Raw genomic sequence first — 19,367 nt, 5'->3', positions numbered from 1 at the left:
TGAACATCTTCAAACATCTGGCATGGTCTGAAGCTCATTTATTATTGCATGGCACTATAGTTAGTCCTGGTGGAATACACAACGGTCGACATTACTATCACATTCACAGCCTGGCAGTCCTATCTTTTCTCTCATGTTATCCTCATGTTCACTGCTGCATTCTTTGGAGGTCCAAATTCTCCCTGAAGTAGACTAGGCAGGTGGGAAGGAAACTGCTTTGGCAGAGAAAAGGCTTCAGTGGGTGGTAATTTTGGGGAATGATTGGGCAAAACGTTTCAAAAACAATTCTGTGTCTTATAGATGAAGTGGTTTGAGAGGAAACTAGACTGCACCTGGTTTGCATACAAAATCTAGGCAATGAGCGACACTTTGGCCAAGTGTTTTTACACAGCTGAAGTTTCCATTGGACATTTTACAAATGCAGATCTGTGTGCATGTGGCTGCTGGTAGTAGAAAGTGTAATAAATACCAGAAAATACTGCAAGAAAAGGTGTTTTTCCAGCCTTGTAGAGCAACCCAGAAAAGCAAGAAAACTCATTAAAAGGAGAGTCTGATAATGAATATTAAAAAAGCGTCTTCATATGGATGAAGCATATTCATAAAACCGTAGTTACGCAGTTGGTAACAGCTGGAGTTCACACTCGCTGTTCTTGTTCTGTGTGGATAATCTGCTAACTTAATTTTCCTTGAACATGTAAGTGTGTTGTAGTGGTTTGTTACGATGTGTTGGTGTCGTATGTTGACACACGTGCTGAGGGCAGACAGTGGAGAGCAGTAGGAAAGACGCTGTAATGTTATTCTGTTTTTTGGGTTTTTTTGCCTACTTCAGCCTTAAATTAACACGTAACAGCAAAAGCTGTAAAGCACAACTGACACACCTTGAACAGAAGGATGTAAAATATATCCACGGATCCATGGGGAAATGTTGTCTTTATAAAATAAGAAAGAAAATGTGGAAAAGGGAGAAAAAAGGCTCGTCAAGGGTCACCGCACCGCTGACTAACGAAGCTGTAACTCCATATGGAGGACCGGATCGACAGATACAGGCAGACGCAGCAACGGAGTGAAGGACAGAGCTGAGCAGGTGGTTATGGGTCTTTATCCATATGTCATTTCCTCCTTTATGTGAATGTAGGAGATTTTACTGATGGTGGTGACTTGTAGCCTTGAGCTACAGCACAGATCTGTTTCCTGTCTGTGAACCTGTGTGATCTCTCAGATCCTGCTCAGCCTCAGGGTATTCAAACTACTCGGCTTTGTGCTTTTGTTTTCACAATCTCTATTTGTATTTCTGCACTTGTTCTTGGGGTTGTGTGTTGCCAGAAATCATAGCTAGATGGATGTGGAGCGAGACGATGAAGAACACAGATGGAAATGTTGTGCTTAATGGCCAATAGAAACAAGAGAATATTTTTTTTATTACATTTGATTAAAAGACAAAAAAGTGTTATTCATGACACATGAGTACACATCCTGGCCACAAAGGACAATCAGGAGGAAGTTAAGTTTTGTTAGTGTATATAGCCTCCTACAATTCTCATCTTAAATGTTCTTCCTCACCAAATATGGGCAATATTTTAAACAAGGAGCTCTGCATTCAGGCGGCTCTGAATGTACACTTTCAGTTTTTCTTCTGATTGGCTCTGTCAGCACACAGTGCTCATAAGTGCTGCTGATTATGGCTCATCTGGATCACATATTGGAATGTTCATTTTTGGTTTCAATAGGTTTTATCCAGCTGCAGTCTGAATCGATGGATGTCAGATCAAAAACAGAGCACAGAAATTAACCTCCACCGTCTCTCGCACAGTCAGACCTGACTGAACATGACAGTCCGTCTGCCCTAGACTCAAAAGGCTTTTTACTTCATTTCACCTCAAAATTAAAACGCGGTGTGGGAAACGTGGTTGCAGTATGACAACACGGACAACTGATTTAGGTTTAGGTATAAAAATAATTTGACTGAGATCACATAAAGACCATGGTTTGGTTGAAGGTTAGGGATGGGTGGAGAGTCTCCAGTAGATGCTGTCTGAATCTCTGTAATTAGTGGCTGTACTAAAGTAAATCATTGAGCATTTAAAGGATCATCTGATTTTTTCTGTCCCTCAGATCGTTCCCTTCTTCTATGCGTTAGAGTAGAACTAGCCTTTACACTGGTTTCCCTGTATTTTATCACCTGTATCGACACATTTCTGCCTCTGTCCCGTGTCTCCCCCCTTCTCACACTGCTCTGTAAATTCTCTGCATGTGCAGTGCAATCGATCCAGGTAGAAGATATGAACCGCTGCTCCCGCAGAGCTTTGTTGTATAACCCCTCCACCACCCATTCTCCATTTCCTGCTTCACAATCAGAGATGGAGTCTCTGTATTGAGTGTGGGATGGCATTTAGCTTGCCCCTCCATCTCCCTAATTGTCAATTATTCTCAGAACATGGAGCCTGGCCACTCCGGCCAGGCTGGAGCCATCATTAAGCGGCGTGGCGTAGCAGAAAAGCATTGCAGGGACGAGGTACGGCGTGCCAGCAGCCCCGGCAGGTGGCATTTAAAGGAGCAATGAGCCACAGTGCCGTACATGTGTGTATGTGTGTGAAATGCAGTCACATGGCAATCAGCCCCAGTGAGCCCCAGTCGCCGTTTATCACTGTTTATTACACTGAATATCTCACATGAAACAAATGAGCCTGACCTTTCAAACGAGTCGCCTTTTCTTCTGCTTGAGAATATGATGAATATCCTGAAATGAAGCCGAGATGAGGAGCGTCTGTTGATGCAGAGAGCCAACGAGGAAATACAGAGGAGCAGAGCGAGTGTATGCCAGGACCATCAGTCATTGACGGGCCTATGGTTTGATATCAGCTTGGAAAGGGCAAAAGCTGGGCAGACAGGAACCTGATGAAGTTTCTCAAAACAAAGATAACTAGAAGGGCACTCAGAGATCACAGGACTCCACTAGAACCAGTGCCCCATTGTGCAGTTCTACACCACAATCAAATGGGTAAAAACACCCAAACCTGGCAGACATAATCAACATTCAGTCATCATGCACATGTCAGGTCAGTCGGCTTCTCTGCAGTCAAAAGAAGATTACTGTATCCATCTGCAGTAATGTATATCCAGTGGTATGGCGTTCTATGAGCAGAGTAGAAGTCAACACATTAATGAAATGTTGGAGTAAAGGGGGGTTGCAAAGCTGCTTGACGATTTGCAGCAACTGTAGCTGCAGTAGGTCGGAAAATGCTACATGGTCAAATTCAATGGAAACAAATGCCCTCTCAATGTTTTGGTTTACCACTGTGAATTAGTCTTACACTGTTTATTTATATTCATTTGCCTTTGTTGCTAACTTTATTATGTATGTGTTGAGTGAATTGCAGCTCAGGGTCATCTCAGTGAATCCACAGTCTTTGTAGCATTGGCCACACTCCTCTCCCTGCTATGTCCCGCCACTGGTGGTCCTGATTTCTCCTCAGTTCTGTGTCCCGCTAACACGCCACACTCAAACGGTGTTAATATTGTATGCTACATGAGGTTATTGAACTGTGCTAACACTCACCTTTTTTTAAAAAAAAATAAACTCGAAATAAAAAAGTCTCACACTCAGGGTCATTGTACTGATCGTCTGTGTTCAACTGTTTATGAGCTTTGTGAATCTTTGTGAATTATTTTGTGAATAATTGAATTGAATTGAATTGAATCTGTACCCAGTCTGTACCCAGGGGGTGATATACCCTCTATTTACAGACTTCTGAAGATCCACAAAGAAAGAGTCCCATTAGCAGCATAAACTCAGCCACCTACAACATTTCCAAGTCCCTCGCCACCATCCTCGCGCCCCCTGCGGGGAACACACCCCATCACATTAAAAACTCCTCTGACTTCACCAACAATTTCCAGAAACTTACTCTGGATCCAGGTGAAACCATAGTGTCCATTGATGTGGTTTCTCTCTTCACTGGCATACAACTTAGGCAGTGTAGACTGCAGAACCAGCTTCACTCCGATCAGACCTGCACACTGTTAAACCTCGGCCTCACCACCACATATTTTAAACACAACGAGGGTTTCTACAGACAAAAACGTGGATGTGCTATGGGCTCCCGGTGTCACCTATTATAGCCAACCTTTACATGGAGGAAGTGGAAAGAAAGGCTCTGGGCTCGTTTAAAGAGACACCACCTAACCACTGGTACAGATACGTGGATGACACCTGGGTCAAAATCCAAACCCAAGAAGTAGAAGCCTTCACTGCTCACATCAACTCAGTGGATTGAAACATCCAAGTTAATCAGGGAAGACACAAAGAATAACAGTTTGCTGTTTCTGGACTGTGCTGTGTGCATGGAGGAGGATGGAAACCTCAACACTAAAGTTGACCTGAAGCCCACACACACAGACCAATTTCTTCTCTTTGACTCCCACCACCCTGTGGAACACATACTTGGAGTAATCAGGACTCTACAACACCAGGCAGAAAATGTTCCCTCTAAGCCTGAAGGGAAAAAGAGGGAACACACACTAGTAAAGGAAGCTCTTAAAACATATGGTTATCATCAAATCAGCAAAGGCACACAGGAAAAAGGTCAGAAACCAACTATGGAGAAACAGAATCACAAACAGAACAACACTGTCATCCCTGTCATCAGAGAAACTGAGGGTGGGGCTCACAACACCAACTGTCTGAGAACCTCCCCAGGCACCCACTCACATCTTGATCTCAGTAAGTCACATGATGGGATGAGGTAAGGTCTCACAATGGTTTTACCTGAAACCTCTGCTGATAATGACCCACACCTTTTTCACACCTTGGCTCATGTGATGGTGCAGATGATCAATAGTGGGCCAACGACCCTCTTAAGGGACACTCCCACTAGGGTTAAATACCTGAGCTTAAAACGCTTCTCGGATGAAACGTCTTCAAGAAACTTAAAGAAGTCCAGACACTTTTATTTCCAAGCTCCTTAGATGGGGGTGGTTATGGTTATGTCACTGTCCAGTCATGTTTGTGCTCCTGATGTTTGTATTTGCTCTAATTTTGTTTGTTTGTTTGCTGTTGAATGTTTATAAACATCTCTAACCTGCAGCCAGTTTGTGTGAGTAAATCTAAAACATGTACTCACTGGATCTACGTGATCACATTGAATAACGCACATGTCCATTTCCTTTTAACAAATATGAGACATAAACAAACTCGTACCAGTCTGTTCGTCCAACTGCTCTCAGAAGCACTGGTAACAACATGCTTCCAATGGTAGGGTACGTTTATGATCATTTATCAGACTGAATACTATTACTAATATTACTCTAACCTTAACTCTTTGAGCCTACTCCTCACAGTCTACAAAGGATTAATCCATGCTTATATGCATTTGCAAAGAAAAACATTAAAAGTGCCCAAAAATGAAAATGCATGTCTTAGTTTGCAGTATATAGTAAAGGTTAAACCTGATTTATTGTGTGTAAATGAGCTTCAGAGTCCTAACAGAATCCAATCTGTGATTTTAATTCTGAAAGTGAGCAGAGCGAGCAGCTTTTCCTTTCAATTCATGAACTGAAAATATATATTTTTTCAAAATGGATAAATGAGGTTTACTTGCATTTTTGATTATGAGCTTTCTCAGCCTGAGAGACAGACACTCTGCAGTTAATGTTCTATCTGCAAAGATATTTTATTTTGAAATGCCCTGAAAGCATTTAATTGTTTCACTGGAAAAAGTGGTCACACTGCACATTCATTTGGTCTATAAAACCTCATCATTATGGGTCAGAGGCTCCTCGTGGCTGCAGATGGACAAACATTAAAATGCAGAAATCAGCAAGCGGATATCAAATCTGTCTCAGACCGAAATGAGGGCAAAGTAATTTGAATGCACAAACGATTCATTTCAGGGAATAGTTCAGCGTTAGGAGAGCAGATGACTCATTTATTAAAAACGTTTATACTGAGGCAGCTTCATATTAAATCCTTCTATCTGAGAACGAGACATGAGGCCGTCGGACTGTTAAGTGCTACCCTGACATTACCATCTACCGTCGATGTGCTGTTATGAAACCATCAGCAGAGGAACTGCTGTACTTACACAATACCTTGCTCATTTCAGCATGTATTAAACTCAGGCAGTAAACCACGCATGAAAGGATGCAATACTCTTCCTCCTCTTCTTCTTGCAGCAACAACAACTACAGCGGCAGCCACATTCTACTTCCATGCCTGTCATAACATCCTGCCGTCTCCTTGGACGGCGCTCAGGAGGAGGTAGGAGGTCACGGAGGCTCGCACATTATGGTGGCACATCTGCGCGTGGAGAGGGAAACATGCTGTCTTCAGCATGCGGCCTGGGAAAAAGCCAACGCTGCGCCTGCAGCACTGTGAGATGTCGGAACAGTTTATGAGAAATCCAGGAAGCAAGCCTCTGCCCGGATCTCGAAAGAGGCGAGGAGGGTGCCGACGCGTTAGACCTGGACCGTTCGAGCTTGGCGTGTCCAATTTAAACTTCTAATTAAATCACCCACCTGAAACCTGTTTGATGATGAGAAACTTTTGCCTTGAGATGGTTACAGTTTCCCATGAATGTGAAGTCACAAATCAAAAACTGGAAAATGATGATTTTGTAGACATGTGAGAAAGAAAAGTGGGAGGGCACAGAGCTGCAGCACATCAGTGGAAGACAGCGGTTATATATCTGAAATGAATCTGGTTTTCTGTCCCGGGGTAACATTTAGATCAGCGCTGTATGAAATATGAGCACAAAATGAATCTTTTGATGCATTTTCACTGACAAAACTTCACAAAGTTCATTCCTTTATTCTGACTCCACAGACAAAAACACGGCAGATTACTTTACTGTAAGATTTCTTCCTTCGATGACTCACAAACACACGTAGTGCACATTTATGCACACGAGTCCAAATTAATGAGATAAAACTCATTAGTGCACATGAGGATAACATTTTAGATAACCTGACATATATACGAAAGAAAAGCTTGAAGCTCACTCTCATACTATGATCACATGGTTTATATTTTCTGTCATATGCTTTGGTATTAGAAACGTGTACTCTGGGTATTAACAGGCTGAGTTCACTGTGCAAGAATATCGCAATTAAAATATAAACCCAGCTGTTTGTCATGCTGCATGGCTAAAAAGTTGTTTTTATCACCTTCGGAATTATATCAAAATGTATGACCTGTGTTAAGAAGAAAAGAAACAGCAGCTCAACACTTTTTAATATAATACATGTCTTAGTTATGATTTAATATTCCAATAATCAGTAATCAGATGTTTAAGGTTTCAGTGTGTGTGTTTTACACGCTGTAAGTGCACGTGTGCTACAAAGGAAGTGTGAAAGAATGAAGAGAGATTTTGTGTGTGTGTGTGTGTGTGTGTGTGCACGTGTGTGTGTGAGAGAGAGAGTGAGTGGGAAGAGCGCTGAAACAGGAATAAAGCCGTGTACTGGTGGGACTTTAGCGAGCACTGCGCCATTCTACTCACTCCATCTATCAGCGACCCGCCCCAGCAACTCGGTGGATACATGCACGTGTGCACTTATGTCTTTGTGAGGACCCGTCGAGGACATTTTAGAGGTTTAGACATTTTTTGGTTTTGGTTTTGTGATGTTTCTGGGTAAGGAACACAAAATATACTTCTCACAAACATAGCTAGACGTGTGTGTGTGTGTGTGTATGTGCGTGCGTGTGTGTGTGTGTGTGCTGAGCATGGAGTGTGGTTACACACTGCAGTGAACAGCGTCCTTGCTGCTGCTCGCTCTGTGTTTCGCCTCCTGAGGTTTAAAATGGATTTTCTGCTTTGATAAAAGCTGATAAATCCAATTATATCAGTACTTTGCTTTTTCCTATAATCCACCATTTGAGAGATTAGAGCACCAGCTCTGACTGTGGTCTGCAGTGCGTGGACTGACTCTATGGTCTGTTATATTTGGTTTCTATATCATCATCAAAACACTCATTCAGGTCTCTGTTTCTCATTGGATCTTCAACATGTTTTCATTTTCTCACAGAACTTTATCCGAGCACTGGAAACCACCGTAAATTGGTCTCATTGGTCTATAGATGGTGTGTCCAGAGCGTGAAGCATTTCCATGTGTGGTCTACTTCTATGACATAACTCTGACTTTATATGTAAATATTAATTGTGCTTTTTAGCCCCTGTTATGACAGGGCAAGTGAGAGTGGATAAGAAAGGTGGGAGAGAGAGGAGGAGGGTGGATTCAAGCTCAGGCCTGTGCAGTAGGTCACCTGTTTAACCCAGTGAGCTTTACTGAAGCAGGTGAGGTGCGGGACATCAGCTGAACAGGTATTAAAAGTTTCTCTGTGTTCTTCTGCTCATCATTTTAATGAATAATACTGCCACAAAGTGTTCTTTTCTTCAGTTTTTCCATTGATTTTGCTTAAGATAAGATAAGATAAGATAGAACTTTATTAATCCCTCGGGTGGGTTCCTCTGGGAAATTCAACTTCCAAAAAAAGCACAGCAACGACTGAAGTTACAGTTACAGAATTGTTATATATATATATATATATACATATACACACACACACACACACACACACACACACACACACACACACACACACACACACACACATATATAAATACAGAGACAAATATAAATAAAGTATACAAAGGGGATAAATAGAATAGCTTCTGTGAGAGAGAAAATCTGGATTTTTTTCCTGCATGTTGAGGATCTGTAGAAGCCACCAGTGTGTGTGCGTGTGTGTGTGTGTGTGTGTGTACTGTGGGATGTCTATCTTTGCTGCTCGGCTCTGCCTCAGTCCTTCTTTCCTCCTTCCTCCTTCCTTTCTACCATTTCTCTGCTCTTCTCTCCTTCCTCCATCCTTTCTTCTTCCAAACACATTATTCTTTTATCATTTCTATTCTCCCACGTGTTTCCCTCTTTTTTCCTGGTCTTATGTTTATTTTTAAAGTAATAATGTAATATGAGGCACTGGCCACCTTCACATTACACCTACAGGAGCCCCTCAGCCACGAAGCTCCTGCCCCCCCCTTTTGTCTGTGCTGATGGTAATGCCACAGGAGGTTTGGAGCTCTGCAGCGTCTTTGCACTACTAGCCTCAGCTGCGAGCCCGCTCTGAGCTGCTGTGGTTACTAAATGCTTCCACATACAGCTGATAGTGGAATATCTAACAGGACACACATTTCTTGTCTTGTCTTGTGCTCAGTGAACTCCTCTCACTGTGTCACAGATGTTGGTAGAGGCAGACTGCATGGCCAGGCACTTGATTTGAATTCATAGATGAAGTGGTGTAGCCCAGTACTTTTGTCCATATGGTGTATACTCATTGGTAACGATCCGTGTGTGGTTTGCTGTGAAGTAGCAACCGCAAGACCAGATCTGAGGCCTCCAAATCTGAGATCAAGGAAAATCCTGGGTTACTTCCTGTGGTTTGGGAGTGAGGTGATGTCATGAATGGTCAACGGATGCATCTCACTGGGATTCCTTGGTGCTGTCTCTTTGAGTTTTGCTGACACTGTGGCCTCACTTTGAATTAAAGCTAAATGCCAGAAACAATACAGTTTTTGTCTTTCACAACTTTCTGGACTCTCTCTATTACCCGAGCTCTTTCACTCGGATGAGATAAATGTCATATATTTTTTCAAAATGGGCTACGCAATTTCCCCTAGCAGCAGGACACTGTGTTTCTGTTTGGAACAGTAGTTAAACAGTGGGAAACGGCACGCTGTTGAACACTACTGTCAGTATTTCCTGCAGCAGCAGGAACGTGTACACCGTGTCAGACTGAGTCAACTTAATGGGCTCGCTGGCACACAGGTAAACTGAAAGACTTTGGATCTGACTCGCAGGAAAAATGCACTTTTGTTTTGGTGTTTTTACAATGTTTTCTTTGCTAACAGGATGGCAGAACATAAAACCTTCCTTTGACCTTCAACTTTTAGGGCCTTGAAAACCAGTTTTTCAAACAGTACTACCTGCCAGAGACAGGGAGCTGTGGGCTGTTTCACAGGAGTGTTTGTGTGTTTGTTAAATTCTAAAGTTGCTCGGGCAAAAGCAAACAGGGAGGAAAATAAGGACTTTTCTGGGGTGCTTGGTCACGCTGATCAAAACAGCCTTTTACTACTAGATGCAAAATTCCTCAAAGTAAAAAAACACAACACCACATTACATGTGTGCACGCTGAACGATGTTTAATCTGCGAATGTGCCCGAGGCCCTGCAGAAGGTTCACACAGCTGACAAGTTCAGAGCTCTCATTGGATGAAGAAGTGATTCATGTATGTTTTGAAGGTTAGCGGCACGAGCGTGCCTCGTTTTTACAAACACTTACAGAGGCAGCGGATGCTGAAATAGCCTCTGTTGTCACACACATACGAAGACACACAGAGGTTGGTTGGTGTCATATCGGCTCTGAGCCTTGTTGCTCTGTGAAGGTTGCTGGTTCAGTTATATTAGCACTAATGGGTTTTCTGTGTAATGATTGAGCGTAAATTTCCACTCCACTGCGTACAAACAGGCACGGGGCCGCTACGTTGTTATGCAAATGGTCGCGGCAGTGATGCGCTCTAACAAATGAAGTGTAGCAAATGGGAGACGGGGTCAATGAGGCAGAGAAATTTCGAAATGCTCACAGGGCAGAACGCTTTTAATTTTTAAAGGGAAATAAAAGTGAAACTTTTGGATGTGCTGAATATCGGTGAAGCTTTCGTTTAAATTAATTGAATTTTTCAGGGCGGAGTTACCCGAGCGGAAACACAGCCGCGAGGAGACGTGACAGTTTCTATTAGTTGTCCGACCGTCCGAATCCACACAGACAAAAGTGACAAATAAATGATGTGAAAGTCTTTACACCGAGGTGTGATATGGAGAATAAATCAGCTCACCATTGTTGTTTCGGCGATGGACCCGAAGCTGTTGATGAAAATGTTGCAGGTTACGTTGACAGGCGGACCTGGAGAGAGGGAGCAGAGAGACACGAGAAGTTAGAGTTCATAATATTTATGCAGACAGAAGACGTGGAGACGTGTTTGTCATCACAGAACGTGGAAAACCTGCTCGTGAGAGTTGACTGCAGAGCTCAACATGGATTCAACACTGCATCAACACTGCAAGCAGCTTGAATTTGAGTCGGTATAGAAGCTGTAAAGAGTGAATGTGTGCATTGTGGGTAATAATTTCTGATGAGCCTTTAGATGTTGTTCCACTTCTAAAAGAGCTTTCATTGATTTTCACTGAGGACATGTTGAATTTCTGAGGAAATTAATTAAACTTAGGCATGAAAACATGATAAAAACCGAGCGAGGCTGACAGTGATCACTGACTTTTTTTATGGGGTTTGTTGAAATTAAACAGCACAAGATACAAATCATTAAAACATGTTAAAAACACCACAACCTTAAAAACCCAGAGTAGTTTGGACCCGGAAGCAGTGTTCATATGTCATCACTTAATAACCGCATTGCTATCAGAGTCAGGGGTCAGCATGGACACCCTGATTGATCTGCAGCTCCATGCACAACAAACTGTGATGCTCTGTGTATCCTGACTCCTTTCTATCAGAACCAGCATGAACATTTCCTGCAGAGTGAACTACAGCAACCACTCTGTTGGATCGGACCACACGGACCAGCCTTCGTTTCCCAAGTGCATCATCAGTGAGCCCTGAGCCAAATACTCACGCTCACACATATTTCCAGCTTCCAACATCAACTCTGATGACCACTTGATATCTCCCGCCCACTAACAGGTGCCATGATGGAGAGGTAATCAGTGTTACTCAGGCCTGGTTGGTGTCTGCAGCCTCCTGCTTTACATTCTCCTCGCTGTTGATAATTGCTGCACTTTGTCGGGGTTAGTTTACAGCGTAAGATTCTTCTTGTGTTCTGAATCGATGTAAGCTGAGTGGATGTGTTTGCGTGTATCAGTCTGCGTGTTGCCGGATATTAAAGCAGCAGAGAAGATTAAAGCTGAAGCGAGTTGATGGCAGACTGCAGGAAGTAAACAAAGTGAAAGAAACCTTCTGCTGGGGGAAAGTTGGCTTCAAACACTGGCTGAATAAACAACTTGCTTTTCCAGACTTAAATGTTCTGACAGCGTCCTACTGCCTGACAACAGCAGGAAGTTTGTCCGAGAGCCGCTGAGACGAGGAAATGCGCAAACGTCTCATTACAACTCGAGAAAACTACAAACGAGAAAACCAATTACACATCCCCCCGAGCCTTGAAAAGCCCACTCGAGTGGTGTCAATAAACCCACAGTGTCCTTTCAAAGGGAATCATAACAACCAAGACAGTCTGCCCTCTCTCCTCTCAGAGACGAGACGCTGCGTTCAAGGTTGATGAGTTAGTCGAGGTGAGAGTCAGCAGCCCCGTGCACGGCTCCACGATTCTTTGTCTCACTGGATTCTACAAACACAAATGCAGTAAGAAGCACGGACACCGACCCAGCAGTTCAGCTCTCCTCTGTTCCAATCACACTGAACCAACCCCAGCTTCCTCTAAAGCACAGGTGTCGAACTCCAGACCTCGAGGGCAGGTGTCCTGCAGGTTTCAGATGTGTCCTTGATCCAACACAGCTGATTTAAATGGCTAAATGGCTTCAGAGTTCGTGTTTTTTCTCTTTTCTCTTTCCTTTCACTCATTATAATCTGGCTGAACTCTGAAAACCAAGTCAAGCTGCATCAATGAATGTAGAATAAAAAGTCAGTTTTCAAATTATGAAACTAACGTTTAATATGCTAAAGGTTGACACTATAATAAAGCCTTAGTCAGTCAGTCAGATTATTGCATGAGCGATGAAAGAGCAGGTGGCGTGATAATGGCTGGTGCAAGGAATAAAACTAAATACTGAAACACAGATTCAACAAAACACCACAGAAATACCTAAATAAGACATTTATTAAAAACATGAGGATTAATAAGACGAAAGGTTTTGTGTCCAGTTTCAGCTTGAACCTGCAGGTCTGTGATTCTTCAGGCCGCCTCTAATAATTTGGCCTCATTGAAACAGTTTTGGGGAACCTTCTCTGTTAAACGGTGATTGAACTAAAGTCTTCACATACACATCTCCACTGCAGACACCTGGTTTTAAAAAAATCACTCCTTTGAGCGTTCTCCCCTCTGACCTTCCTTATAAACATTTTTAGCACATCACGCTCGCTGGTGTACTACACCAATAAAAATCCTCCCAGTAGAACCAATCACAGAGGCCTCGTCAGCTCTGATATCATGCTTTATCACAGTATCAGCTCAGTCTGCATGTTTCCATTCATCAGGCTCAAAGAACTTCACAGCTCCAGTAGGAGCAGGATGATCCTCAAATGAAGCATTTTCCTTGTATTGGATTTAAGTCTGGAGACACAGTATGATCAGTTCTTTGTCTGTGAGATAATTACACTAATAACTGCCTACATATTTCAAACACATTTTTGTAAACAGATTACTGTAATCCGATTATTTTTAATCCATTTCCCATTAGAGATCTTAGAAAAAAATGTATTTGATTTTTAATGAGTCAAAGGTCTCTCTCACACACACACGGTCTGCCTTTAATGTCCCTGGTTAAACTCGATGTCTAATTCTAACTGCTGGCGGCTAGCTGGAAATGAAGGAAGGGGTCTGGATTATTTTGAAGGCCAATTACGCTCTCTGTCACAGTGTGAGGAGTGCCGGAGGCATACGCACAGACAGATGCGGTTAAGGCACCGGGTTGACAACGTATGGTTAAAAGGTAAAAGATCATCAGAGCCTGGCACAGGCGATGGATGGTCATGTGACATGTACAGCATCATATTTACGCAAACGACAGATTAGTGACGCGGCCGTGTGAGGAAACGAGGGCGAAGCAGAAAGAGCGACTGAGAAACGGAGATATTAAATGAACCTAGTTGGTTTCCACTGTGGCAAAAGAAAGTGGCTGCACGAGAAATGAGTTTGTTCCACTGTAGCTAAAGAGAAATCACCGCATTCTGCAGGTGGAGGAGGAGAGGAAGACATTTAACCTGCCAGCATTTGGGGTTCATTTACTTCAGATGTGATAGATAAGGGATGCTCGAAGTAGACCCGTGGGAACTGTGGAAGATTAATGCTGGTTACAGTCACGTCTAACACTCACCGACTCTGCTGTGTTTCTGTTTGTTCTGCATCTGTCATCTGTCTTCTGCACGGTACCCAGAGCTCTCCAACCATGTAAATATACAGCTTGTGTGTTTGGTATGCTTCAGATTTACACCCTCGATGTTAAATGCAAACTTTAAAATGCGAGAAGAAGAAGATCAGAGCCGTCGGCTTTCAGGCTTCTCTCATTTCCACAAGTTTAAAATATTGTTTTGCTGCAGTCTGTCTTCTGAAAGGGAGCGTTTCTATTTTTCTAATGTTAATAGTTTCATGCTTTACTTCATCAAACCAAAGATAAATTAACGTGCCTGAATGATCGAAATATGTTTTCCAGCCTGTATCTGTGTAGAGAAGAGGATTTTGGAGGAATATATGATGAAATATCACACACACACACATATGATTCAGAGAAAGCTACTGGGTAATATTTTATGTAATGTGTGTACACTTTAATATAAAACCTACTGAGTCTGTAATTAAATACACTGAATGAAAATGTCTGTAACAATGTCTGTGCATTTTGTCACGTGTAAGATTAATTCAAGCACTGATATAAATTATGCAGCGCGTTCATTTTTTCTGTATCCATATTTCAATATTGTGCATTTTGTTAAAATCTGCATATTTTAGTGTAGCAAAACTTGCTTGTAAGACAAGTGGGCTCCTGGTAAACTATCATCCCTGCCCGACTGCACCCGCGTGATACGAGGTGAGCGCAGGCTCTGAGTGCATCACAGGGTTTATCCATAAAGCGGCTGGTATTACATTATCACCGTGATTTCTCTCAGAATGGCTTTTCAGGCCTAACTCGAGTCCTCTGACACGTTTCCTCAGCATCCCGGCTTTGTTCACAATCCCTCCTTCAAAGTCCTCTCGTTCCGTGGTGGGAGGGTGGTGAGGGGAGGATATCGCAATTTGTCTTTTCTTCTTGACGTCCCTCAGAGCACGTGACACAAAAATCTGAGAAGGAGAAGCTAATACCCACTGAAAACCTCCTCCTTCTCCTTCTTTTCCACCACAGCGGTTCATTTAATAACCATGCAGTGAAGGAGAGGAGAGGAGAGAGAGACGGTTTTCCATTATTGCTTCCCGCTGAAGACAGAGACAAGAGGAAGAAGCAGCAGCTCGTTAAGTGTCACAGAGGACGAGCTGGCACCGAGTCACAGGATCCTGTAGCTTATATCGGCCTCAGCGTGCGAGCCAAGCGCTGAGAGCAGACGTGAGTGCGCTTCTACAGGCACGAGAACGGTTACGTAACGCACTCTATGCATCGTGAATGAAAGGGAGATTTCTCAATTAAACCGTCTGCTTTCAGCTGCAGACAGAATCAGTTTCAGAATCTCATCACGTGCTGGCATATTTCTGAGTGCAGACTCTTTTAATTAGTGCTCGTTAAAATGCATGTGAGCAATTTCAATTAACGGAACTATGTGTTCTTATGCAGATTTTATGTAAACACTGTTCAGAAACCTAAACCTGAACGACCTTTTTTAACTTTGGTTATACAGGATGTTAAAAAAATGGTCGTTGATGTTTCTAAGCGGTGTCGGCGGTGGTGTAAGGCTTCCATCCTCACACACATGCTGATGTTGATGGTCACGCTGGTGTTAATGGTCTGTCCAGCTGTGGCTGAAATACAATGTGAGTCTCAGCTCTTTGGACGTCTGTGTTCAGTTGTGTAAAGACAGCACCACACACACGTTTTTATTAGTTTTAAATTTTTTTCATTTCACACAATTGTTTCAGTTAGTTTGAAGTCTAATTTTTATTTTAGGTAATTAAAATGTTTTTCACATCTGGTTTTAGTTTTTACTACAATAACCTCGAATGTCACTTATCAAGCACAAAACACACAATTACACACGTATGCTAAAATAAACACAACCAGACTTAGCATATGCTACAGTGCACAGACATGAAGGTGCACTGAGGCGTGCATGAACACACAAACACATAACAACCATTAATATAGATTTAGCAGCACCTACATACACGACTGTTGCAGCTGATATAGTTTGATCACATGGCTCTTCATCCCTGCTGGCTACAGAACATCACACAGAGCTCAGTGAAATGGAAGCCAATTTGAAATGTCAGATTAATGCAAGGAGATGTGGAACTTTTCTTTTTAACTAATGAAACTCTCTTGCTAATGAATGTGTAACTAATTAGGCTACATTTTGTAAAAGTGCCTGAGGTTTGAACAAAATTTGAATTTTTTTATTTCTGTGACTGCTTTTACAATTATTCATGTCCACTGGCCCTCAGTAAAGTTAACACACACACGCACACACACACGCACACACACACACACGAACAGGCTAATCGAGGCTAGCGACTATGCTAGTCTGCTGAGGTGGAGCGGCTCGAATAATCCCGCTCTCTTTCAGCTGAACTCCATGTCCATGAAAAACAAGTGACAGCATTAATAAAGCAGGATGAAACAACTGGCCCAGCTCGGCCTCTCAGCACTTCTGCTAACTGCAGCTGCCGCAGCCATTTCCTGCAGAGATGCTGTAAACACAGCTCTCTCTCTGTGTGTGTGTGATTCCCCATCATGCCACACACACGAGCTTAAAGAGGACTCATTAGGATTTTCCTGTCGTTTTCAGGAGGTTCATAGGTTTTTGAACATGACCGCGGATTTTAAATCAAACTGTTAAAACACAGTCATTGTTTTATCAGATGCTCAAAAATGATTGGACAAATTTAATGTTTTAATAAATTCATCCAGTTATTTTATTTTTTTAAATAATTTAAATATGAGGATTATAATTGCTGTGCTTCCTTGATTGAGACGCTCTGCTGATCTGAGCCAAGTTATGGTAAACAGGCTGGTACTCATACAGTACTTTCTACTACAAGTCTCATTCATCCTCTATATCAAAGTACTTTTATGTGCATATTTATCTAAGGAATGATTCGGGGGAAATCAGAGTTGAGTATCTTACCCAATGGTGCTTCATGGACTGAAGGGGGTGGGGACTGCTCCACCAAGCTTGGGATCAGTAGATGACCTGCTCGCCAACCCGAGGCCCAACTGCCCCAGTCATGGTCAGATTTGGTTATGGGTCAGTGACAGTGACTTTAGGCAAGCTGATGTAAACTTGCTTCAGTGGTTTGGCTGATTATTGATGTTTATTGGGGTGTTTAAGAGGAATAAAGTTATCTGTGGTCAGTTAGGTAGAAAAAAAAACTCCTGTGGCACACCAGCATACTCCATACCAACAAAATACGTTAAATACAAATGAAACACTGATAATCTCAGAATACCTCAGTCTGCAACAACTACAACATGCTCCAGAGGTCACCATGAATTCTTGCAGAAAAATGAATGAATGAACACGTGTACCTACATTTAAAAAAGTCAGTTTCCTCATTCAACAGATGAGAAATACTCCACTTAGCTTGGTGCCAGATGTGAACTGTATTGGTTCTTTCAAGCGTCTTTCATTTCTTAGTGTTGTACTTGCCGGTCATCATCGTCGGCTCATTTTTCACTGTGAATCAGAACTGACAGGGGAAGAAGAGCTTGGTGGTGATCCAGGAAGTAGATGGGTCTAAATAGAGATAACATGAAGATGGCAGCCTGATAAACCTGCCGGGGAAGCGCGTGTAATTGCTTTTTTAATGATTAATAGTTCAGCACCATTCCCTCGGCAGACTGGAGCCAACTTAACATTTCACCCTCACTGTGATTTTTAAACTGATGCTAGAAACAAACACTTTGCTGCCAACTGACGCTAGGAGCTGTGGATAGTGGAATGAGCCCGTGGGAGCATTTCTGCGTCAGCACATCCTGAGGGGAAGTTTAAAGATGGCCGAAAACACGACCGCTTGGCCTGATTTTTCTCATCGCCACCCCAGGACAAGGCTTCCCACTTCCATCGTGGCAAAGCATCCGCTGCACAGCATGGTATGTCAAGTCCTCCATGTGCCATATGTGAAAGACTGCAGGACACAAGCAGTGAAGCTCCAGTCCAGTAACACACAGCCCAGCTCTGTTTACACATTACACATTCAAAGAACTATTGCCTTTGCTGATTTTCCATCTATTTCAAAAACTAAGAAGCAGAAATCCAAATCAGGTGTCATTCTTCCACTGAAGTTCTGTCCTCTGTTGCTGTTCACAGACCAAGAAAACCAGTTTATTCAGACATTAAGGAACTGGATTTGGCATCATTGAACTCTCCATCACAGCCTTCTGTCAGCCTCATTCTGCGGTTCTTCTGCCAAATCGCTTTTTCTGTAGCTGAATGTACAGCAACAAAAAAGATGCATATTTCATACGGGTTATCAAGTGAATCCAAGCAGCTTGGCGCAGGCTTCAGAGATTATGTTGGCCAACAAACATGACATCCCTGCCCTCTTAATCAACCTCCAGTGACACTCTGAGGTCTTGCATCAGTCCTCACAGTGTAGTCAAGCCTCTCGAGGGGTCTCAATCCCCATCTGCTGACAATGACTGAGACGACGACAGCCGGTCCTCCACCTTGTTCAAAAGACGGTGGCGCCGTAAAGCAGGCACGGCTCAGTCTCAGGAGCAGATTTACGTTTTGATTTGAAGTGGAAGAGTGGAGGTTAAATCCAGTGATCCCTACTGTGGATTCATTTGCAAAGAGTGATGTGGAGCTAAATCCAAATCATACATTATCTATCAGGTTAACGCTGCATGGTAATCTCCTGGGAGGGGATCAGTTTAGTCACAGTGTAGCTAAACCCTACTAACAAACATCGCACTGATGTCTTTTTGGTGATTGACTGTAACTAGTTGCAGTGACCACTTTCAATCACAAAGAAATTGCAAAGGTAGGAGGCAACCTCCAAACAACTGCAGTGCGACTGTTGCAACTCATCTCTTTGCAGTAGACGGGTTGACTCAGCTGGTTACATTTTGGTTGTTTTCCTTTATAAACGCAAGCTTGCTCAGCACCTGTGCCATTTTGCTGTTGAGCTGCGGGCGTGCATGGTCACTCTCTGTGGAGGATTTCTGTTTCAGATCTATGAGCTTCTGGCAGGAATGAGTGTAGGTAGCAAACTTGTGCATTTCTGTGTATGTAGACAGCAACAGATTTGCACATGCGTTGATGCGCATAAGTTGCTTTGAAAACAGGGACCGATTGCATCTGCGACGCAACCGTTTCAGAGGCAGCAAGATCTCTCCTGCTCGTAGTAATAGCAACACGTTAACAGTTGCAACAACCAAACAGCAGTGCACATTTTCTGCTGTCATTTTTTTATCATCTGTACTCTA

At 42.8% G+C, this 19,367-nt stretch overlaps 1 protein-coding gene across 4 annotated transcripts in view; it reads right to left on the bottom strand.

The window, feature by feature from the left end:
- glra1 (glycine receptor, alpha 1) overlaps positions 1–19,367 on the bottom strand; it is a 119,651-nt gene that overhangs the window by 53,399 nt on the left and 46,885 nt on the right. For all 4 annotated transcript variants that reach the window (XM_004552061.4, XM_004552062.4, XM_004552063.4 and 1 more), the window contains one exon: positions 10,883–10,950. In XM_004552061.4, the coding sequence (XP_004552118.1) occupies positions 10,883–10,950 (68 nt within the window). The remainder of the gene's footprint in view (positions 1–10,882; positions 10,951–19,367) is intronic.

This window comes from Maylandia zebra, linkage group LG2 (assembly GCF_041146795.1).
Source record: "Maylandia zebra isolate NMK-2024a linkage group LG2, Mzebra_GT3a, whole genome shotgun sequence".
Taxonomy (NCBI): Eukaryota; Metazoa; Chordata; class Actinopteri; order Cichliformes; family Cichlidae; genus Maylandia; species Maylandia zebra.
This window is presented reverse-complemented; position numbering and strand designations above follow the sequence as displayed.